This window comes from Triplophysa dalaica, chromosome 9, assembly GCF_015846415.1.
Source record: "Triplophysa dalaica isolate WHDGS20190420 chromosome 9, ASM1584641v1, whole genome shotgun sequence".
NCBI classification, from domain to species: domain Eukaryota; kingdom Metazoa; phylum Chordata; class Actinopteri; order Cypriniformes; family Nemacheilidae; genus Triplophysa; species Triplophysa dalaica.
Window position 1 is genome coordinate 20,891,049 of NC_079550.1, and position 17,397 is coordinate 20,908,445.

Below are 17,397 nucleotides of genomic sequence, written 5' to 3' on the forward strand. Positions count from 1 at the left end.
GTTCATTTCTTTTCTAATGCACGTAAAGTGTCTGTTATTATAAAGTTTGCATGTGTGTGTTTGAACAGGTGGAAGATGTTAATGATAACGCCCCCCTCACATCTGTAACAATGTATCACGCCACCATACCAGAAAACTCCCCGAAGGACCAATCCATCATTCAGATCCAGGCGCAAGACCCCGACGCCACGGAAACCGAGCCCCACCTTTCGTTCCGCATCTCTAGTGGCAACCCGCAGAACTTCTTCAGCATCAACCCTCGCACCGGTTAGTGTCTCGATCATCAAAAAGCTTCTCACGTGACAGAAATATAAAATGAAATGTTGTGGTGCTGAATGGTACTGTTTATGTATAACTCGTATTTTTACCCAACGTGATTTAAAGAAAAAAGGATAGTGTTAAAAAAAATGTTTTACTTGTGTAAGCAAAAAAAGAAGTCTCTGCGGTCCAGATTAAGCTCATTCTTCATTCACACGCATTCATCCACTGCATTCGGTATTTAAATTCAAGCATTTAAATATGTATGCGCATCTGGGTTGCGCGAGTTCTTAAGTCAACCGCATTATGACATCATCGCTTGAGCACTCTGTAAATCCCGGCCGCCGATTGGCCGGCGCAACATCCTTTGATTGACATATTAATTTCATAGCCACAGGCCCTTCCTGCAGCCACATACCCCACAGTGCATGTCAGCAAGAAGCTCAGATACTAATTAAAAACTTTATAAAGGTCAGAGAAGGTCAGTCCGTCAGACAGACAACAGACAGCGTAAGGAGAGAGAGAGATCAGAAAGTGTTGCATGGTTAGATATGAGGTGCCTGTTTCCATGACGCAGTGATTTGTTTTTTATGAAATACTGGAAGCGCATCAGTTTGTTTCTGTTCTTTGTCTGTCTTTGTGCGTGTGGCTGGAAAAGTGTTTCATATTTGCAGTCACAGATCAATCACGGGCCACCATCAATAGGTCCTTCTGGAAAACAGTCCAGTTAGATGCTTCATTACTGAACGTATAGATCCCTGACCGATACACAAACACATTTACACACACATACAGTAAATGTACACAGAGATATCACACAACATCTTTCTACTTGTCTATCCGTCTGTCTATCTCTCTGTATTTTCTCTTTCTGTCTATTTGTTTTTTGTTTGTTTTACATGTCCACATAGGAGCTGTTTGTCTTTCCATCTTTCTGTGACTGTCTGTCTGTGTTTGTCTGTGTGTGTGTGTGTGTGTGCGCATACGTGTGTCTGTCGTTCTGTCTGTATTTCTGTGTCTTTTTGTCTGTCTAGTTGTTTTTGTTCTGTCATGTACAAATAGGAAAGACATCAAATATGCTATCTATCTGTCTTTGTGTCAGTCTGTCTGTCTGACTCTCTTTGTCTACATGTCTGAGTCTGTTTGTCTCGTTGGTCTGTTTGTTTATATTTCTGTCTGTCTCTCAGTCTGTTTATCTGTCTTTCTTTCCGTCTGTCTATAAATATATTATTTCTGTCATATACACAGAGTTATCATAAAACACGTACGTCTCTCTGGGTCTGTCTGTCAGTCTTTCTGCATGTATTTCTGTCTATCTCTGTCTCACAACTTAACTCATAACATAAGTTTTTTGCATTTATTTCTATCTGATTGTCAGTCAGCGTGTCTATCTGTCTCTCTAAATATAACTGTTTAATCTATGTTGTGCTCCGTCTATCTATTATTTGTATCATTTGATCTAAACTAGTATTGAACTCGGGTCTTACAAGATGTCTGAATGTTAATCCGACAGATCAAGGCCCGAATCACCCGATCACCTGCCAACTTCAAGACAGAGCTCTTCGGCCTCATTGCTTTTCGATGTGTGGGTGTGTGTCTGACACACAACGCTGCTCGGTTTGTCGAGCTGTTATTGGGAAACTTGTTTGTCTGTTTATGTATATAGATTGCATGAATTATTGATGCCGAGTCAAATATGCCAAGCACAGAGAGCGAGATGAAATTACTGCTCTCTGAAAAACACGGCTGTTTAAAGTATAGAGGAGTGTGCTGCTGGAGAAACTGTCGAGAGATACGGCGAGGATGAATTTAGAGGTGAAAACAAGGGTCATTTCGTTATTTTCCTTTTAAAGCAAAGTTAAAACATAGCAGATGTACCCAAGATTATGTTTTATTCAAGTGTACTGTATAGGACATTAATGGCTTTGAGAATGTAAACCTTGCTATGTGTGTTCAGTTAATTACAGCTTCGTGCCACGTAGGTTTTTGCATGCCGCCAAGAAATGTTTACGTATTGACACATTTCTCAGAAAAACATAGCCTGTATTTGTGCGTGTTTTTATATGCGTGGATAATAAGCGTGGATGGTGGCAGATGTTATGAGGATATTACGACGATGCACTGCAGTGTTTGTGAAGGTGACTGCAAACAAAACATCTTTAGTTCTTCCACAAGACTGGAGTTTGCACACGCTCCCTAGACACAGCTTCACTTGTTGTGTCAACTCCCCTGACTGTTTAAAGAGATGATTTGCATTAAAACATTATTTTCTCACCCTCGTGTGAACTACACACCCTCCCTAAACACTGTTTTGAGAGTCCTGTATTATAATTCATTACTTAAACATCACAGCTTCCTGAACACAATCCCTAAACTCTCCTGTGTTCGGAGCAGTTTATATACACGCTGCCTAAACATCACAGTCGGCTGAAAACACTTCCTAAGCCCCTAAGTACTTCAGAGCTGTTTATACATGCTTCCTAAGCATCATTCTGCTCCTGATGATTTTGTTCTCATTCAAACCTCCAATCAGACTTTAAACATGGTGCCGGGGGTCAAACACAAAGTAGAGTTGATAATGGAGGACACATGCATGCATAGTGAAATGATGGATTAAAGAATGCATTGATGCATGAAAGAATACCTGTGAGGGTTGAATGTATAGATAAATTGATGATGAATGAAGGGGTATGAGGATCGAGAGATCGAGAGATAAAAAAACATGGATGGGGACTTTATGGAGGGAATAATACATGCATTTAGGAATGTATGAATGAAAGAAAGAATAAATGTATGTGAGGGTTGGATGGATGGATAAAATATTGCATGGATGAAGGGACATATGGATTAAAGAAAAAACATGGATGGATGGATGAAAGATTGCATTGTTGGATGGATTGTTGAAAGAATGCATGGATGGAGTGATGAAGATGAATAAATAAAGATTGCATGGTCGGTTGGATGGATGCATCGAGGAATGGATGGATGGAAGAATGCATTGATGGATGGATGGACGGATGAAAGAATGCCTGGATGGAGGGATGAGGATGAATAAATAAAGATTGCATGGTTGGTTGGTTGGTTGTTTGAATGGATGGAAGAATGCATAAATGGATGGATAGAAGGATGAGGAGGAATAAATAAAGATTGCATGGTTGGTTGGTTGGTTGTTTGGATGGATGGATGGATGGTTGGATGAAAGAAAGAAAGAAAGAATGCATGGATGGATCGAAGAAAGCATGGATGGATAAACTAATGTATGGATGGAGGGATGAGGATGAATAAATAGAGATTGCATGGTTGGTTGGTTGGTTGGTTGGTTGGTTGGTTGGATGGATGAATGAATACATGGATGGATAAACGAATGGATGGATGGAGAGATCCGGATGAATAAATTAAAGATCACATGGTTTGACGAATGGATGGATGAAAAAATGCATAGATGTATTGAAGAATGTATGGATAGATGAATGGATGAAAGATTGCATTGTTGGATGGATGGATGGATTGAAGAATGCATGGATGGATGGATAAAAATGTATAAATAAAAGATAGGATGGATGAATGAATGGATGAGAATAAATAAAAAAAGATCACATGGTTGGACAGAAGGATGGATGGGAAAAAGAATGCATGGATGGAGGGTGAAATGAATGTGTGATGGATTGATGAAAAGAAAAGAAAAAGGGAATGCATAAATAGGGATGGATGAATGAAAGAATGCATAATGGAATGAATGGTTTGTTGGTTGGATAAGCTATTGCATAGATGGGAAGGATGGAGGATTGGATGAAGCGATGGATGGATAAATAAAAGAATGCATAGATGATATGGATGAATAGTTGGAACGATGTAAAATGCATGAATGTGAGCGTTGGGTGGATGTAAGAATGTAAGGATAGAGGGAGAGTAAAAAAAATACAAAAATAAACGGATGGAATGATGGATGGATAAAATGCGTGAATGTAGGAAAGATTGGATGAAAAATGCATGGATGGATGATGCTTTCAGCTTTAAAGTCTTGAAAACGTCTCATTCATCTCATCCTTTTTCATCTCTCTTTCTCTCTCTCCCTCCCTCTCTCTCTCTTCTGCTTGTCTCAGCAGTAATTTGCACCTCTGAATGTTAGCACTGGCTTTTACACATTCATAGGTTTTTAACGCTCCTCATCACCTCCACGCCCAGTCCCTCCTCACCCTTTCTTATCCCCGTCCTCTCCTCCCTCATTTCATCTTCCCATTCTCTCCTTCACAAGCCGTTCCGTATGCTTCTATCTCTTTCTAGTTTACCCTCTGCATCTCCTCAACATCCTCCTCGGCAGTGTCTCTCTCTCACTCCTCTCATGATGAAAGACTCTAAGAATAGCTTGCTCTGTCTATGCCTCAGCTCGAGTAAGCACTATACATGTGCCGAAGTAAACACTTGAGTTGGACTGTTCCTGAATTAGTGCCTCTGCATTGGGATCAATGACTGGACTTCTCCGCATACACTACGGCGGGTACAGAATCGGATGTTTAAATGACCGTCATAATGATCGTCAAATTATTTTGATTATCCTCTATTATGGCCAATTGCAATAATAAAGCTGCTTCCAGAGGTTTGTCAAAAGCTTTATTTCCGCGAATTGTCCGTAGGGGAGTAACATCTCATCATCACAACGTCCTCTTACAACAACTTTAATAAAGATCCACGTTATACCTGTAATGTATCAGGTCTAAAATATTACACAAGTGTGGTGCAGGTGCACGTGGCTGGCCAACACATTGTAAGCGCATGCATCTCACATCCTTAAAGGGACGGTTCACCCAAAAAGAAAATTTCTCCCATCATCAATTCATCCTCATATTGTTCACAACCTGTATATAACTCTTTCTTCTGTAATACACAAACGAAGATATTTTGAGAAATGTCACTCTTGTTTTGTATTCATACAATGGAAGTCAATGTTGTTTCGTTTTAAACGTTCTTCAAAATATCTTCTTTTGTCTTGTGCAGACAAATGAAAGTCATACCGGTTTAAAATGACATGAGGATGAGTAAATGGTGAATAAGAGTTTTATTTTGCCGTGATCTGTCCCTTTAACGTGGATTATTTGCATCTGCACCATTGAACAGATGTGTTGTTATTCAGGAGCTCGCTACAGTAAACAGATTTTTCTCACTAATATATGAGTGAGGTTTAGAAAAACCAACATGGATCTCTTCCTCTGTGTTTCCTCCTTGTGTCTCTCTACCAAAATTTGTCATCTTTAGGCCATTGCTGATTTATAGATGCGTCGTGTGTGAGCCTGTTTTATCTTCTTTTGTTTGTATTCAACAAACACAGGGTGTGTATGGGCCAGTTTTCCACCTGCAGCCTTACACACACATGCAAAAATGGCGACTTTCGTTGTTATTTTTATTCATAATGAGCTTCTTGGGAATGCGTGACCTTATGTGTTCAGCCCTTTAATGACCAAAGTTTATACAAACATGTAGAAACACACACACAAGGACAAATAAAGTGGCCGTGTGGCGATTAAAACGATAACACTGGAGGGATGGCTCATGCATATTTTAAGCAGAAGAGAGAACTGGCCTGTGTAGGTATGCTGTCTGTATATTGTATACTGGTGGTGTTATTGCAATTTTAGTTAATTGCATGTAATCACTTGTCTTAATTAATATGCTAATTCCAATGAACGCAGCTGTTCATTAGCCATACACACACACTCCATATACAAAGAAACCCTCCTTATCAAATCCATTTTTGTTGGTTAGAATAAGGTCAGAAAGTGTTGTGAGTGTTTATGTGGCTGTTGAATTATGCTTGTGAAGAACTTTCTTTCCATTGTGTGTGTGTGTCAGCATCCAACGTTAGAGCTCTAATCCATCCATTTTCCCTAAATGCTGACTTGCGTTCCCACACACATACACACTGCGGTTCTTGGGTCCAGAGCAGTAATTGTGTAACGGATCCTTTGGTTGCCATGACGATTGGATCAGAAGTCCATAGACGTTACGACCTGAGTTTAAGCCTGATGGAACCAGTAAACTATTCATGTGGGACCGAATGTCTGATGGGGGCCTCAAATGGACTGTGTGTGTGTGTGTGTGTGTGTGTGTTACAGGTATGATGTCATAGACAGAGACCAACTTTTTGTCTTTTTTGTTTGCCCCCCATCACCCCTCCTCTCCCTCCTATTTCTCTTTTGTTTTCCCCTTCCGTTTTTTGTTTCTCACAGTCTGAGTGCCGCGCGCCGTTGAGACTTGATTCAAAACCCCCTCTTTTACATTATGTTCTGTTTTAGCCAACCATCTGAGGCATAGGACTGTGACTGATCGATGTAGATTAAAACTTGTAGCAGAAATTCTATTTCATGCTTTTAAAAGCAGTGTGTGTTATTATAAAATAATAACAACACATAATGTTGCTTATACAATATAATTAAAATAATTATTCACTCCTATTGTGAATGGCTGTCAATGATAAAACCAGGCAAACCCTGACCCCATGGATACGGGTCACCGATGAGGCATCCTAAATATGCCTGAATAGAAAAATTGCTGAAGGATCCAGAGAAATTTGACCTGCCAGACGGGTCAAGTGTACTACAATTCTAGTAAAATGCAATTCAGAAATATTTCCTACATTAGCTAGCATGAACTTTACAGCAATTATTAATCTTTGTTCATGTAAATTTGCTGATACATCTTTAAAATCAAAGTTGTGTCTGTTAACATTTGTTATTGGACAAAGAACTTATATGAACAACTGTATTGGCAATAACATTTACTAAGACTGATAAACACTAAAAAACAATACTGCTCAGTTAATGTTAGCTAATTTTTTTACTAATGTTAACAAATACAACCTTATTGTAAAGTGTTACTGAAATATTTTTATATTTTTTGTTTTTATTTGAACAAAAATTCCTTAATAATGTTTTATATAAACCTATGGATGGACGGTTTCATCTTAACAACCAAAACAAGCGTTACTGCACATGCGCAATTTTGCGACCCCAACTGGACTTCCGGTACACATTCACAAACAACAGAGCGCCTGTAGATTAATTCTGATAACAATCCGTTACTTGGCTAAACTTGGCTAAATGCGAACGAATTTCAGGACCCATTCATCAAATTGTTTATTTATTAAAATGAAGATCAAATCATTTGTTTAATTCAATTATTATACAGTAAAACAATAATACAAATAAATTTTAACATGCATTAAATTAAATTTAAATAGTTATATTAGTAAATACTATCCAAACACAATCATGAAGTTAACTGGGGGCAGGCGTGCTCGCGTCCAATGAAACGGTCTGTAACGCTTATTATATATAGACAGATTCAATTTATTCAATTAAATACTAAAATTAATGAATAAGAATATAAATTAAATATAAATAGTTAGTCATACAGACTAACAATCAGAACGGAAGTTAACTTCAGTCTACATTTGTGCGTTCATATACATATTGAAGACTGTCTATAAATATTTGAGATTTGAAAATATATTACTGTGTGTTTAATAGATCTTTTTAAAAGTGTGATTTTTCTTTTTTTTGCAGGTCTGATTAGCACAACCTCCCGGAAGTTGGATCGCGAACAGCAGGCAGAGCACGTCCTGGAGGTGAGAGACACACTCCCGTACACGCATCATGTGTCTCATGTGTTAATTTGTGTCACCACAAGATTACAGATCAATGTCATGAGCGTTGAGAAAACGCAGACAATTTTCACTTCAAATACACTCTGGAATGTGTTGAGTCCTTTAGATCCTGTCACGTGTCTGCTTGAAATTCATACGTGCACACCTCTGCTGTTCTGTGCGCGCTTTACAACGCGAGAGAATGCAAATAAGTTTTGAGTCTTTCTGAGTAGGTGTTTTGCACGTTTGTGATAATTAGATTTCGCGTTTTAAGAACAAACTTGTCCTTGTGTAACTCGCGTTGTTACCTATTCACCATGCGATCCCTTGACGCCCAAACATTTCACACCTCTCTCATTTTCCACCACCGCCCTGCTTTTTTTCATTCGTTGCCCCTCTTTTCTCTCTCCCTCATTTTCTCCACTTAGCCTTCTCATCTGTTATATTATCGTATTATTTCTATTTCTCCCAGACAGACGGATTGTATTTGTACAGTCGTGGAGCATCAGTCTGTAGCTGCTAAAGGAAATGAATCAAATGAATTTAATTAATCGTTCTGTTGTTCCTCCTGAGATGGATGGCACACACCGTGTCTTTTTAATAATATCATTTAAATATGCCTTCGCAGTTTGTCGCAGTCCCCCCGATTGGCCCGCGGCCACGTGCTCCCGAGCTGATTGGTGGAGGATCGATGGGCTTGTTTTCTAATGAAAAATAGAAATGGATAAAATGTCAGAAAGAGGGAATGGGAGAGAGAAATGAATATGACACATAACTCCATTCTACACAGAGAAAAATGAAGCCGAAAATGAGTTTAGAGGAATACTTTTCTTTTGTCGATCCATAACTTGCATACTGTAAAGCAAGCGTTTGCTATTTTTAACTTAAGATATTGGTCACTTTTTCATTGCTTCACAGAAAAAAACCAGGAAATGATTTCTCAAGAAAAGAAATTGTGCAATAATTTCACGTCTTGTCATTGATTTGCTTGCGTGTGTGCAGGTTACCGTGTCGGATGGCGGTTCCTCTCCCAGACAAACCACCGTGTGGGTTGTGATTCAAGTTCTGGATGTCAACGATAACAAACCCACATTTCCCGAGAAGGTGTATCAGGTACGATTACCCGAGCGCACCCGTAAGCAGCGAGGCGCTCCCATATATCGCGTGTTTGCCTACGACCAGGACCAGGGCGCCAACGCCGAACTCTCCTACAGCATCGTCGACGGCAACGAGGACGGCAAGTTCATCATCGATGCCAAAACGGGAGTCGTTTCGTCACCCAAAAAACAGTTCACAGCTGGAACCTATGACATTCTAACCGTGAGTCACCTTTGACCTATGGTTGGCGATACTGAATAGGCCATACGCGAGATTGTGACAAATAAACGGTGGCTTTCATTTCAATGCGGTAAAACTGAGCTAAAGCTCTCTAAAATAGTTGACGTCAAGGTACGAGTTCCTTTTTTTAGCATGTTTGGTATATTAAATATCTCTTGTCACATATTTATCTCGAAGTGTGATTTCGGGGATAACAGTTCCGTTCTTATACAGCAAATATATCCACTCAGTGTTTTTAATGAGACGGCTGACATTTTACGTGTATTTGCTCGTAACGGTTTGCTCTTTTTGTTTACATTTCGCACAAAGGTCAATACACGATGCATTGAGTTCTCATTCGTAGTTAAGTTATTAAAACGCTGACTGGAGTATTTTCTGTCCTCATGATCCGTGAACTTTCAATCCTGACCACAGGTAAAGGCAGTTGATAACGGGCGTCCTCAGCGGTGGGCGACGGCTCGGCTGCACATCGAGTGGATTCGCCGGCCTCCGCCCAGCCCCGTTCTTCTGGCCTTCGACGAGCAGCTTTACAACTTCACTGTCATGGAAACCGACAAAGTTGCAGACATCGTTGGGGTGGTGTCTGCTCAGATGCAGGGCTCCGCCTCCTTGTGGTTTGACATCACAGGTGAGTTAACGCACGGGATTTGCTGCAGTTAATGAAGCGCAGGAAGTGGAATTACTATGAATGGGGATTTTTAGGATTAAGATTAAATTGGTAGTACTAAAGATAACAAAAACAGACATGTCTTGGTTTTATAATCGGGGATTAGGGAAAAAAATATTTTATAGCTATAAGGGATGTTCGCAATAAATAATTGATTGTTAGTTTATTATTTTCTCATATACGTTTTGTTATATTTATGATTAATCGGTGAATTGATCGATAACTTTAATGATAATCGATTCAAATTATTTAGGAAATGTACATCCCTAGTAGCTATAGATTCATATTTCATATTCATATCACAAAAAAAATCTGTATGCACTGATTAATATTGGAATTTTTGATTTATTGCAAATAGAGATTACAGTTTAGTTTTATGATATGGATCACAGATTAAAGTATGTTTCGGATTACAGTCGTTTGGAATGCTTGTTGTTGGGATTATGATCACTGCATGAGTTGTGGCATTGTGTTGCTATCCTTTAACATCCCACGGTCACCATGGCGATTGCTTGTGGCTGTCAGTATCTATGGTGATATAAGGTTTGTATAAGATTCATTGATTAATACGGATTAAATTATTAAATAATTGATTATTAAAAACTACTTTGTCGCTTGAAAACCCAAATAAATCTTAATCATGCAATATATTATATTATATATTGTTTTAATATTATATTATATTATACTGAACATGATATTAGAATTCATTATGTATTATAATTCATTCTATAACGTTTATCAAGCATAATTTACTGAAACTGAGAAAATTACACAGTAATGTTAAAGTTACGCTTCCTTGTGGACTTCCTGTAGTTCTTACAATGGTAGGCTGTGGGAGAGTCTTTAACAAAAGACGTATCCCAGAATGCATCATGCATGTGTTTGGTGTTCAGATACCTTCTGTTTGCTTTAGCAGCACCTGCTCTGCACTCTTTCGCTACTTTACGTCCTTTTCTCCTCTTTCTCTGAAGTCACACACACTTTCTCGCAGTCCTCCCGTTTTTCTTGTTGTCCTCTTTGTTCTTTCGTTCATTTCTTTTCTCTTTCACCAACACTCACATCATTCTGTATACTGTCGTCCATTCTCTTTCTCACTCTCTCTCTTTCTCTAAATGCTTCGTGTGGGAAGGTCCACGCTCCTTCCGTGAGATGTTCTATATTCTCCAGACCGCTTGTGGCAGGAACTGTTCTACAGAAGGTATCTTTCCCAGTTCAGCCGAACTCTCTTTCTAACTACTAGCCTACTGTCACTTTCTCTGTACTTTTTTTGTCTGTGTTTTCTCACCGTCCTTTTCAGTCTGTGATCTCTCCTCTGTCTCTCTCTATTTCTGTGCCAACCTGTCTCTCTCTCTCTCTCTCTAGCTCTTTTTACTCTGCCTGTCTGTCTCTCAGACCGTCTCTAATTTCTTTTCTCTCTCTCTCTCTCTCTGTCTCCAGGGTGTCCGCGGGGTCTTAATAAGTATTACAAGTTGATAAATTTTTTTTGAGAAAATGAAGGCCCATAAAAAGTATTAAAATGTTAAATTTTTTGGTCATATGCTGAATTTTACCTGAATTTTAATCAATGTGTAGGCGAATAGTGGAAGGCTCATTTGCACCCCATTGTTAAAGGGGTCATATGACACGGCTAAAGCAAATATTAACGTCTTTTTAAATGTAATGCAATATGTATACACAATTTAAGTTATTTTGCACATATCGTGCATGTTTGTATCTCCTCTTTGCTCCGCCTCTCTAAACGCGCAGATTTTTACAAAGCTCATCGCTCTGAAAAGCGAGGTGTGCTACGATTGGACAGTTAACCAATGTGTAGTTATTGGTCAAATACTGCAAGGGTATGAAGGGAATGTAACGGCATTTTTGGAACATCAGGTTCGAAAGCAATTATACTGACAGATACACCCACTTCACTTGTGTATACATTTGGGTGGTCTTAGTCAAATCATACTAGGAACTGATGTAGATTTGTGGGCGTGTGGTTACACGAGGCATTTCAGGCAGGTCTGGGTGAGCATTCACTTTTAGAAAGAAAGCATCTTTTTGACGCTTTCATTTTTTCTATTTTACGTGTCTAATACATACATGGGCAACTTATAACACACCAAACACACAGAAAAACACGTATTCGCGCCATATGACCCCTTTAAACAACATCGTTGACTAATTGGGAAATGCACATTTTCGTGCGAATGGTTAGAGGATAAAGAGTTGGAACCATGGCCGAGGGCCGTCTCTGGGAATAACCGTCAAAATAAGACTGTTTAGTTTTGCTATCTTACAATCAGTATTTAGTAAATGTAAGTTTAAGTGTCGCCAATGTTACCGATAAAAACTTGAAGTGGCGATGAGGTCTTAAAATGAATGGAAAGAGTCTTAATAAGGGTCTTCAAAAGTATTAAATTTAGCTCCATTATTTCTGTATATACCCTGTGTCTCATACTCTACCTCTCTCTCTCGCTCTCGCTCTCTCTCTCTCTCTCTCTCTCTCTCAAATGTCATTTTCAAGGCACTTTATTGCCATGATTGCGTGTTCTTTAAATATTGGCAAAGCATTGAACATATAGGCCTAACAAACGACATACAATAAGTACAAACATTAGAGTAAAATTACGTAGTGTTTGTACTTGTCTCTCTCGCTCTCTCTCTCTTTTCTTGTCTCTTTTATGTTTTCCTTCTCTGTCTGTCTATGTATATATAATCTCTCTCTGTCTCTTTCTATTAAAGTTCAGCAGAACTGCAATTGCTCTGTTACTGTTTTACCATCAGCTAGCTCTGCTTTCCCATCATCCACTGGTGTTGTGCTGTGCTGCTCAACCGTGTTTGGATGTGGTTTGAGTTTGGGGACGGGTACCTTGAGTCAATCCTATACTGTATGTGTAATGTTGATAATCGTGTGTTTCATTTAGACGTTTAATCGTTTTTACAGCATGTATCATATGAGTGTGTGGAGGAGATTTAGCATTTGTTTTATGAGGAACCCAAAACCCTTCTGGCAGTCGTTGACCCAGCCTTATCATCGACGGCCTGATTAAACGCGTCATTAAACTGCCAATCGAGAGTGGAGAGAGGTCAGGGGTCAAGCCTGGGTTAGCGACTTCGACGAGAGAGTGTGTCTGAGGACAGAGAGGGTGGATGCTGATGAAAGTGTGTGTTTTGCACGCCTCTGCCAGGTGTTAAAGCTACAGGCGGGCACATGATGATTTATGCACGCTGGGTAGAACAAGTGTGTGTTACCACCCTGCCAAACACACTTCGGTTCACACACACAGGGTTCGAACATGCTGAGACGACACTTGAAGAAATCGTTCCCCCAAACATTCTCCTCTCACGTGATGCATGAAAAGTACCATAAAAACAATCTGGACATTGTTAGCTCATATTCTGAAGCCACATGAGAGCTTTGTGTGTGAAAAGGAAAGAAATTCAAGTCTTTATTTTTTCAACACTTAGTTCCGGTCTTGTAATTCGATTTTCCAAGTGTGGCTTCAACAGTGTTGGTAGGAAGTGAAACAGCACTTTGTTTTTGTTTTGCTCTGCTCGTCATATATACCACTATACCAAGATATAACGGTTTTGATGTCAGGGGTTTTCACGTGTTGCGATGTGCCAAGATGCAATATGCAGAAATGCAAATGAGTCTTGAGAGCTGTGACGATAGACGTCAAGTTGAATTTCAATCTACATCTCACAAAACTAATCTGTGATTTGAGTTAATTCAGAATATATGAACAGCGTGTGTTTGTGTGTGATGCGCAGGAATTTAAAGATGAAACGTTATCCTTAAAAGAACCAATTTTTGACTCCTTAGATTTGATCAGATTATGTATCAGGACGACGTGTGTTTGTTTCTGTTTGCATATATCGTAGGCCTATTTTGTGTGTGTTGCCTACGTTTGTGTGGATTTTAAGTGTGCCTGTGTGCATATTATCCATTAAATGTGTGTGTTGCGTGTGCATTTGTTGTGTATGTGTTGTACACAAAGACGAGGTAAGATAAGAAAACCCTTTCACTGCTTCTGTTAACACTTTAGCGCCTCCATATGGAGCACACTGGTATTTCAGCCGAGTGAATTTCAAACTCTGATGCCAGCATATTTGTGTGTGTCCCCTCGTTTTTGAAGGAACTGCGATTGAAAAGTGTTTAATCATGTTTTCTCTCTGAAAAAGGCGGAGACATAGACAGCACGTTTGACGTTGAGAAGGGTTTAGGCACCATTGTCATCGCCAAACCTCTGGACGCCGAGCAGAGATCGTTTTATAACCTCAGTGTGGAGGTCACGGACGGAACAAATGTAGCATACACTCAGGTAAACACACAGTTGATCAAACACAGTTTCACAGACACAAAAGTATACAGGATCTATAATGTCTCTGTTTTGAAACCTAGAGAGCTCCCTTGCTGTCTGCGGTCTACATAGGCAGTCTATAAGACACCATCCTAACCGATATAAAACACTATAGACCCCTTTGCAAGATGTAAACACTGATCCAGATGCACTTCCGGTTTCAGTTTTTATTATTTTTAAAATCTTAAATGTATTTTATTCTTGAAGATATTTGCTGAGCATTTTTTATCGATTATAAAAAAAATATTCAAATGTTTTTGTAACTTACACGGGAAGTTCTTCTCTACCTGCATTGAACTAGCATTGTTTACATCATCCCAAGACGTCTATAAGGGACTCATTTCAAGTGTACTACATAGGCGCACCTCACACAGTTTAAAGAAAAGTAAACCTTTTTCAAATTCGTAAAAAACATTTATTTTCATTTTTTTAATACACCACATTTTTAAGTTTTGGAGCAGCTTTTGTATTGATAATGCCCTAGGTAAGCATCTCATTAGGTTTTGAAACAGGGCTTCGGTGTTGACAGCATCTGTTTGGTTGATGATTGATGACAAGTACGTCGAGTGTTTGATTGATAACGTCTGTCAGCGTTTGCATTGGTTATCCCTTATGCCAGAGTCCTCTCGGATTAATAGCTTCATCACCATGGATACGGTTCATTCGGTGAGTGTAAAGGATGCTCGATCCTGGAAAAGAGAATAAACTTGAGAGAACAAACGTTATTAATGAATGGTTCATTTATCTTCAAAGGTAGAAACCACTGGGGCATCCGTGTGATAGTAGGGTAACCAGTGCGAATGTAGACGAAATATAAGGATATATACTCACGCATGCGCACAAACAGAAACTCGAAGGCTCATTTATTCAACCAAACAAATTAAAAGACACAAATTCATGAAGAAAGACTTCTGACAGCCGGAGGGAGGGTCAGAGAAGGGACAAATGGGAAAGAGGAAAGAGATTGTATTCTTCCTTAAGAGTTCTTTATTTACAAAGCTCGCTCTATTGCTTACGTTCATAGACACAAACACACATTCATTCACCGTCGGTGACACACTCACACATGCAGATGGAGCTCAGCGTGTCTCCACAAGGGCTAGTACGAGACGGAAGTACACGTCTGTTATTACTTTATAATTAGATCATCCGACACAGTTTGATCTCATACACACATGTATATGCTCAGCGTGTCTAAAAATACAAGTTATTAAACGATTATCTGTGTCTGTTTTTGTTTTACATTTCTATGATACGTTTCAAATGTCAATCATAGAGATAAACATAAAACTTTTATTTGCGACACGACTGCTATGTGTTACATTGATTTGATCAAAATTAGTTCATCCAAAATAAATACTTTCATCTCAGATGAACGTTGGTTTTCATTACACTTGAGTTTCTTGTTGCTGTTTTATAAAAAGCCCATTCCTTGCATTCCGCATTTTCTTGCTCACGTTAATGTTTCTTGACAGAGCGGTTTTCACACATTAAAGGTTTGAAGTTCATCCCTGCGGGTGTGTTTCCGCAGGTCCACATTACCGTTATGGACAACAACGACAACGCGCCCGTTTTTTCCCAGCCCACTTATGACATCACCATCGCGGAGGACACGCCTCCGGATACCGAAGTGGTTCAGGTGCTGGCGTCTGACCGCGACGAGCGCCACCGCTTGACCTTTAGCCTTCAGAGCAGCGTTGACCCCAGCAGCTTGCGCTTGTTCCGCATCGACCCCAACAGCGGAGTCATCTACACGGCACGCAGGCTCGATCACGAAAGCCGAACGCAGCACATTGTCACCGTCATGGTATTTCACTAATGAATATAATATATATAATCAATATATAATCATATATTATTATTGTTTTATTTTCAGTTTATTTATATATATATAAATATACAATATTATATTGATTTGTTAATTTAATTATTATATTTTTTTATTGTTTGTTGTATGTTTATTTTAGCAATGATTTTATTTTATAATTATTTAAAAACATATATAATTTGTTTATTTTATTATTCTCTCTCTCTCCCCCTATTTAATTTCAGTTTAAAAGTAATTTATAGGTGTGGTTTTGTGTACTTACAAACACTACGGTGTAAAAAAAGAATAAATAAAATATGTAAATATAAATAATTATATCTAAATATAAAAAAATGACATTTTAAACAGGCTCGTAAAAGAAACGAACACTGTATGTGTGGATAGATTGAGCAGATCAAGGGGTTTGTTTGTCTCTCTCTCATTCTCCATGCTTTAGTGCAGGTAAGAAAAATAATAATAAAATATGTAAATATATCTAAATATTAAAAAAATGACACTTTAAACAGGCATGGAAAATAAAAAGCACTGTTTGTGTAGATAGATTGAGCAGATCAAGGTGTTTGTTTCTCTCTCTCTCTTTCTCGATCTCTCGTTCTCCATGCTTGAGTGCAGGTATGACAGTAACACGCGCTCTCTCCTTGTGCTTTGGCAACCGTCACTAGTTTAATGTCGTCCGCACCTGCGTCGTTCCTCTACTGTGATCTAATTATTGATCTGATCTGTATCAGTCCTTGTTTCCGCACTCCCCTGACAAGAGTGACAGACAGTCAGTGTCATATCTAATAAGCTCACGGATAGTCTTGCAGCCGGCAAACTGATAAAATTTGTTATTATAATCCAGAGAGAGAGAGAGAGATGTTATCCACTCTGTGTGTGTTGCTGTCTGTTTGCGTTTGATATCGCTGTCTATCTCAGACGGGTGAATTAATTTTTGTTTCTGCCTCTCTCTGTTTTTCCATCCATCTTTCATTCAATAGGTGAAGGATCAAGAGTTCCCCTATCGACGCAGTCTTGCTCGCGTGCTGATCGGTGTGGAGGACGTGAATGACCACACCCCTCAGTTCACAATGGGGATGTATGATGGACAGGTGTATGAATCGGCTGCTCTCGGATCCGCTGTTCTCATGGTAACAGCACTCGATAAGGACAAGGGCCAGAACGCTCAGATCACTTACAGTATTGACTCAGGTACACAAACGCACAACCAGTCGAAACCTGAACACACATTTAAAATGTATTATTTAAAAAAACTTAGTGTTATGCTTAAATACTTGCAATTAGTTTAAGTGATATGTGAATTGGGCTAATGTTTTGTTAT

General features: G+C 39.1%; 1 protein-coding gene across 4 annotated transcripts in view; it reads left to right on the plus strand.

Annotated features, from left to right (window-relative positions):
• Positions 1-17,397, plus strand: part of fat3a (FAT atypical cadherin 3a) — a 111,302-nt gene that overhangs the window by 62,584 nt on the left and 31,321 nt on the right. For 2 of the 4 annotated variants that reach the window (XM_056756492.1, XM_056756494.1), the window contains exons 4-11: positions 69-267; positions 7,818-7,879; positions 8,900-9,217; positions 9,650-9,863; positions 11,035-11,103; positions 14,073-14,212; positions 15,783-16,058; positions 17,057-17,267. In XM_056756492.1, coding sequence (XP_056612470.1) covers positions 69-267; positions 7,818-7,879; positions 8,900-9,217; positions 9,650-9,863; positions 11,035-11,103; positions 14,073-14,212; positions 15,783-16,058; positions 17,057-17,267 — 1,489 coding nt within the window. The remainder of the gene's footprint in view (positions 1-68; positions 268-7,817; positions 7,880-8,899; positions 9,218-9,649; positions 9,864-11,034; positions 11,104-14,072; positions 14,213-15,782; positions 16,059-17,056; positions 17,268-17,397) is intronic. The other 2 variants (XM_056756493.1, XM_056756495.1) reach the window with 1 other exon arrangement.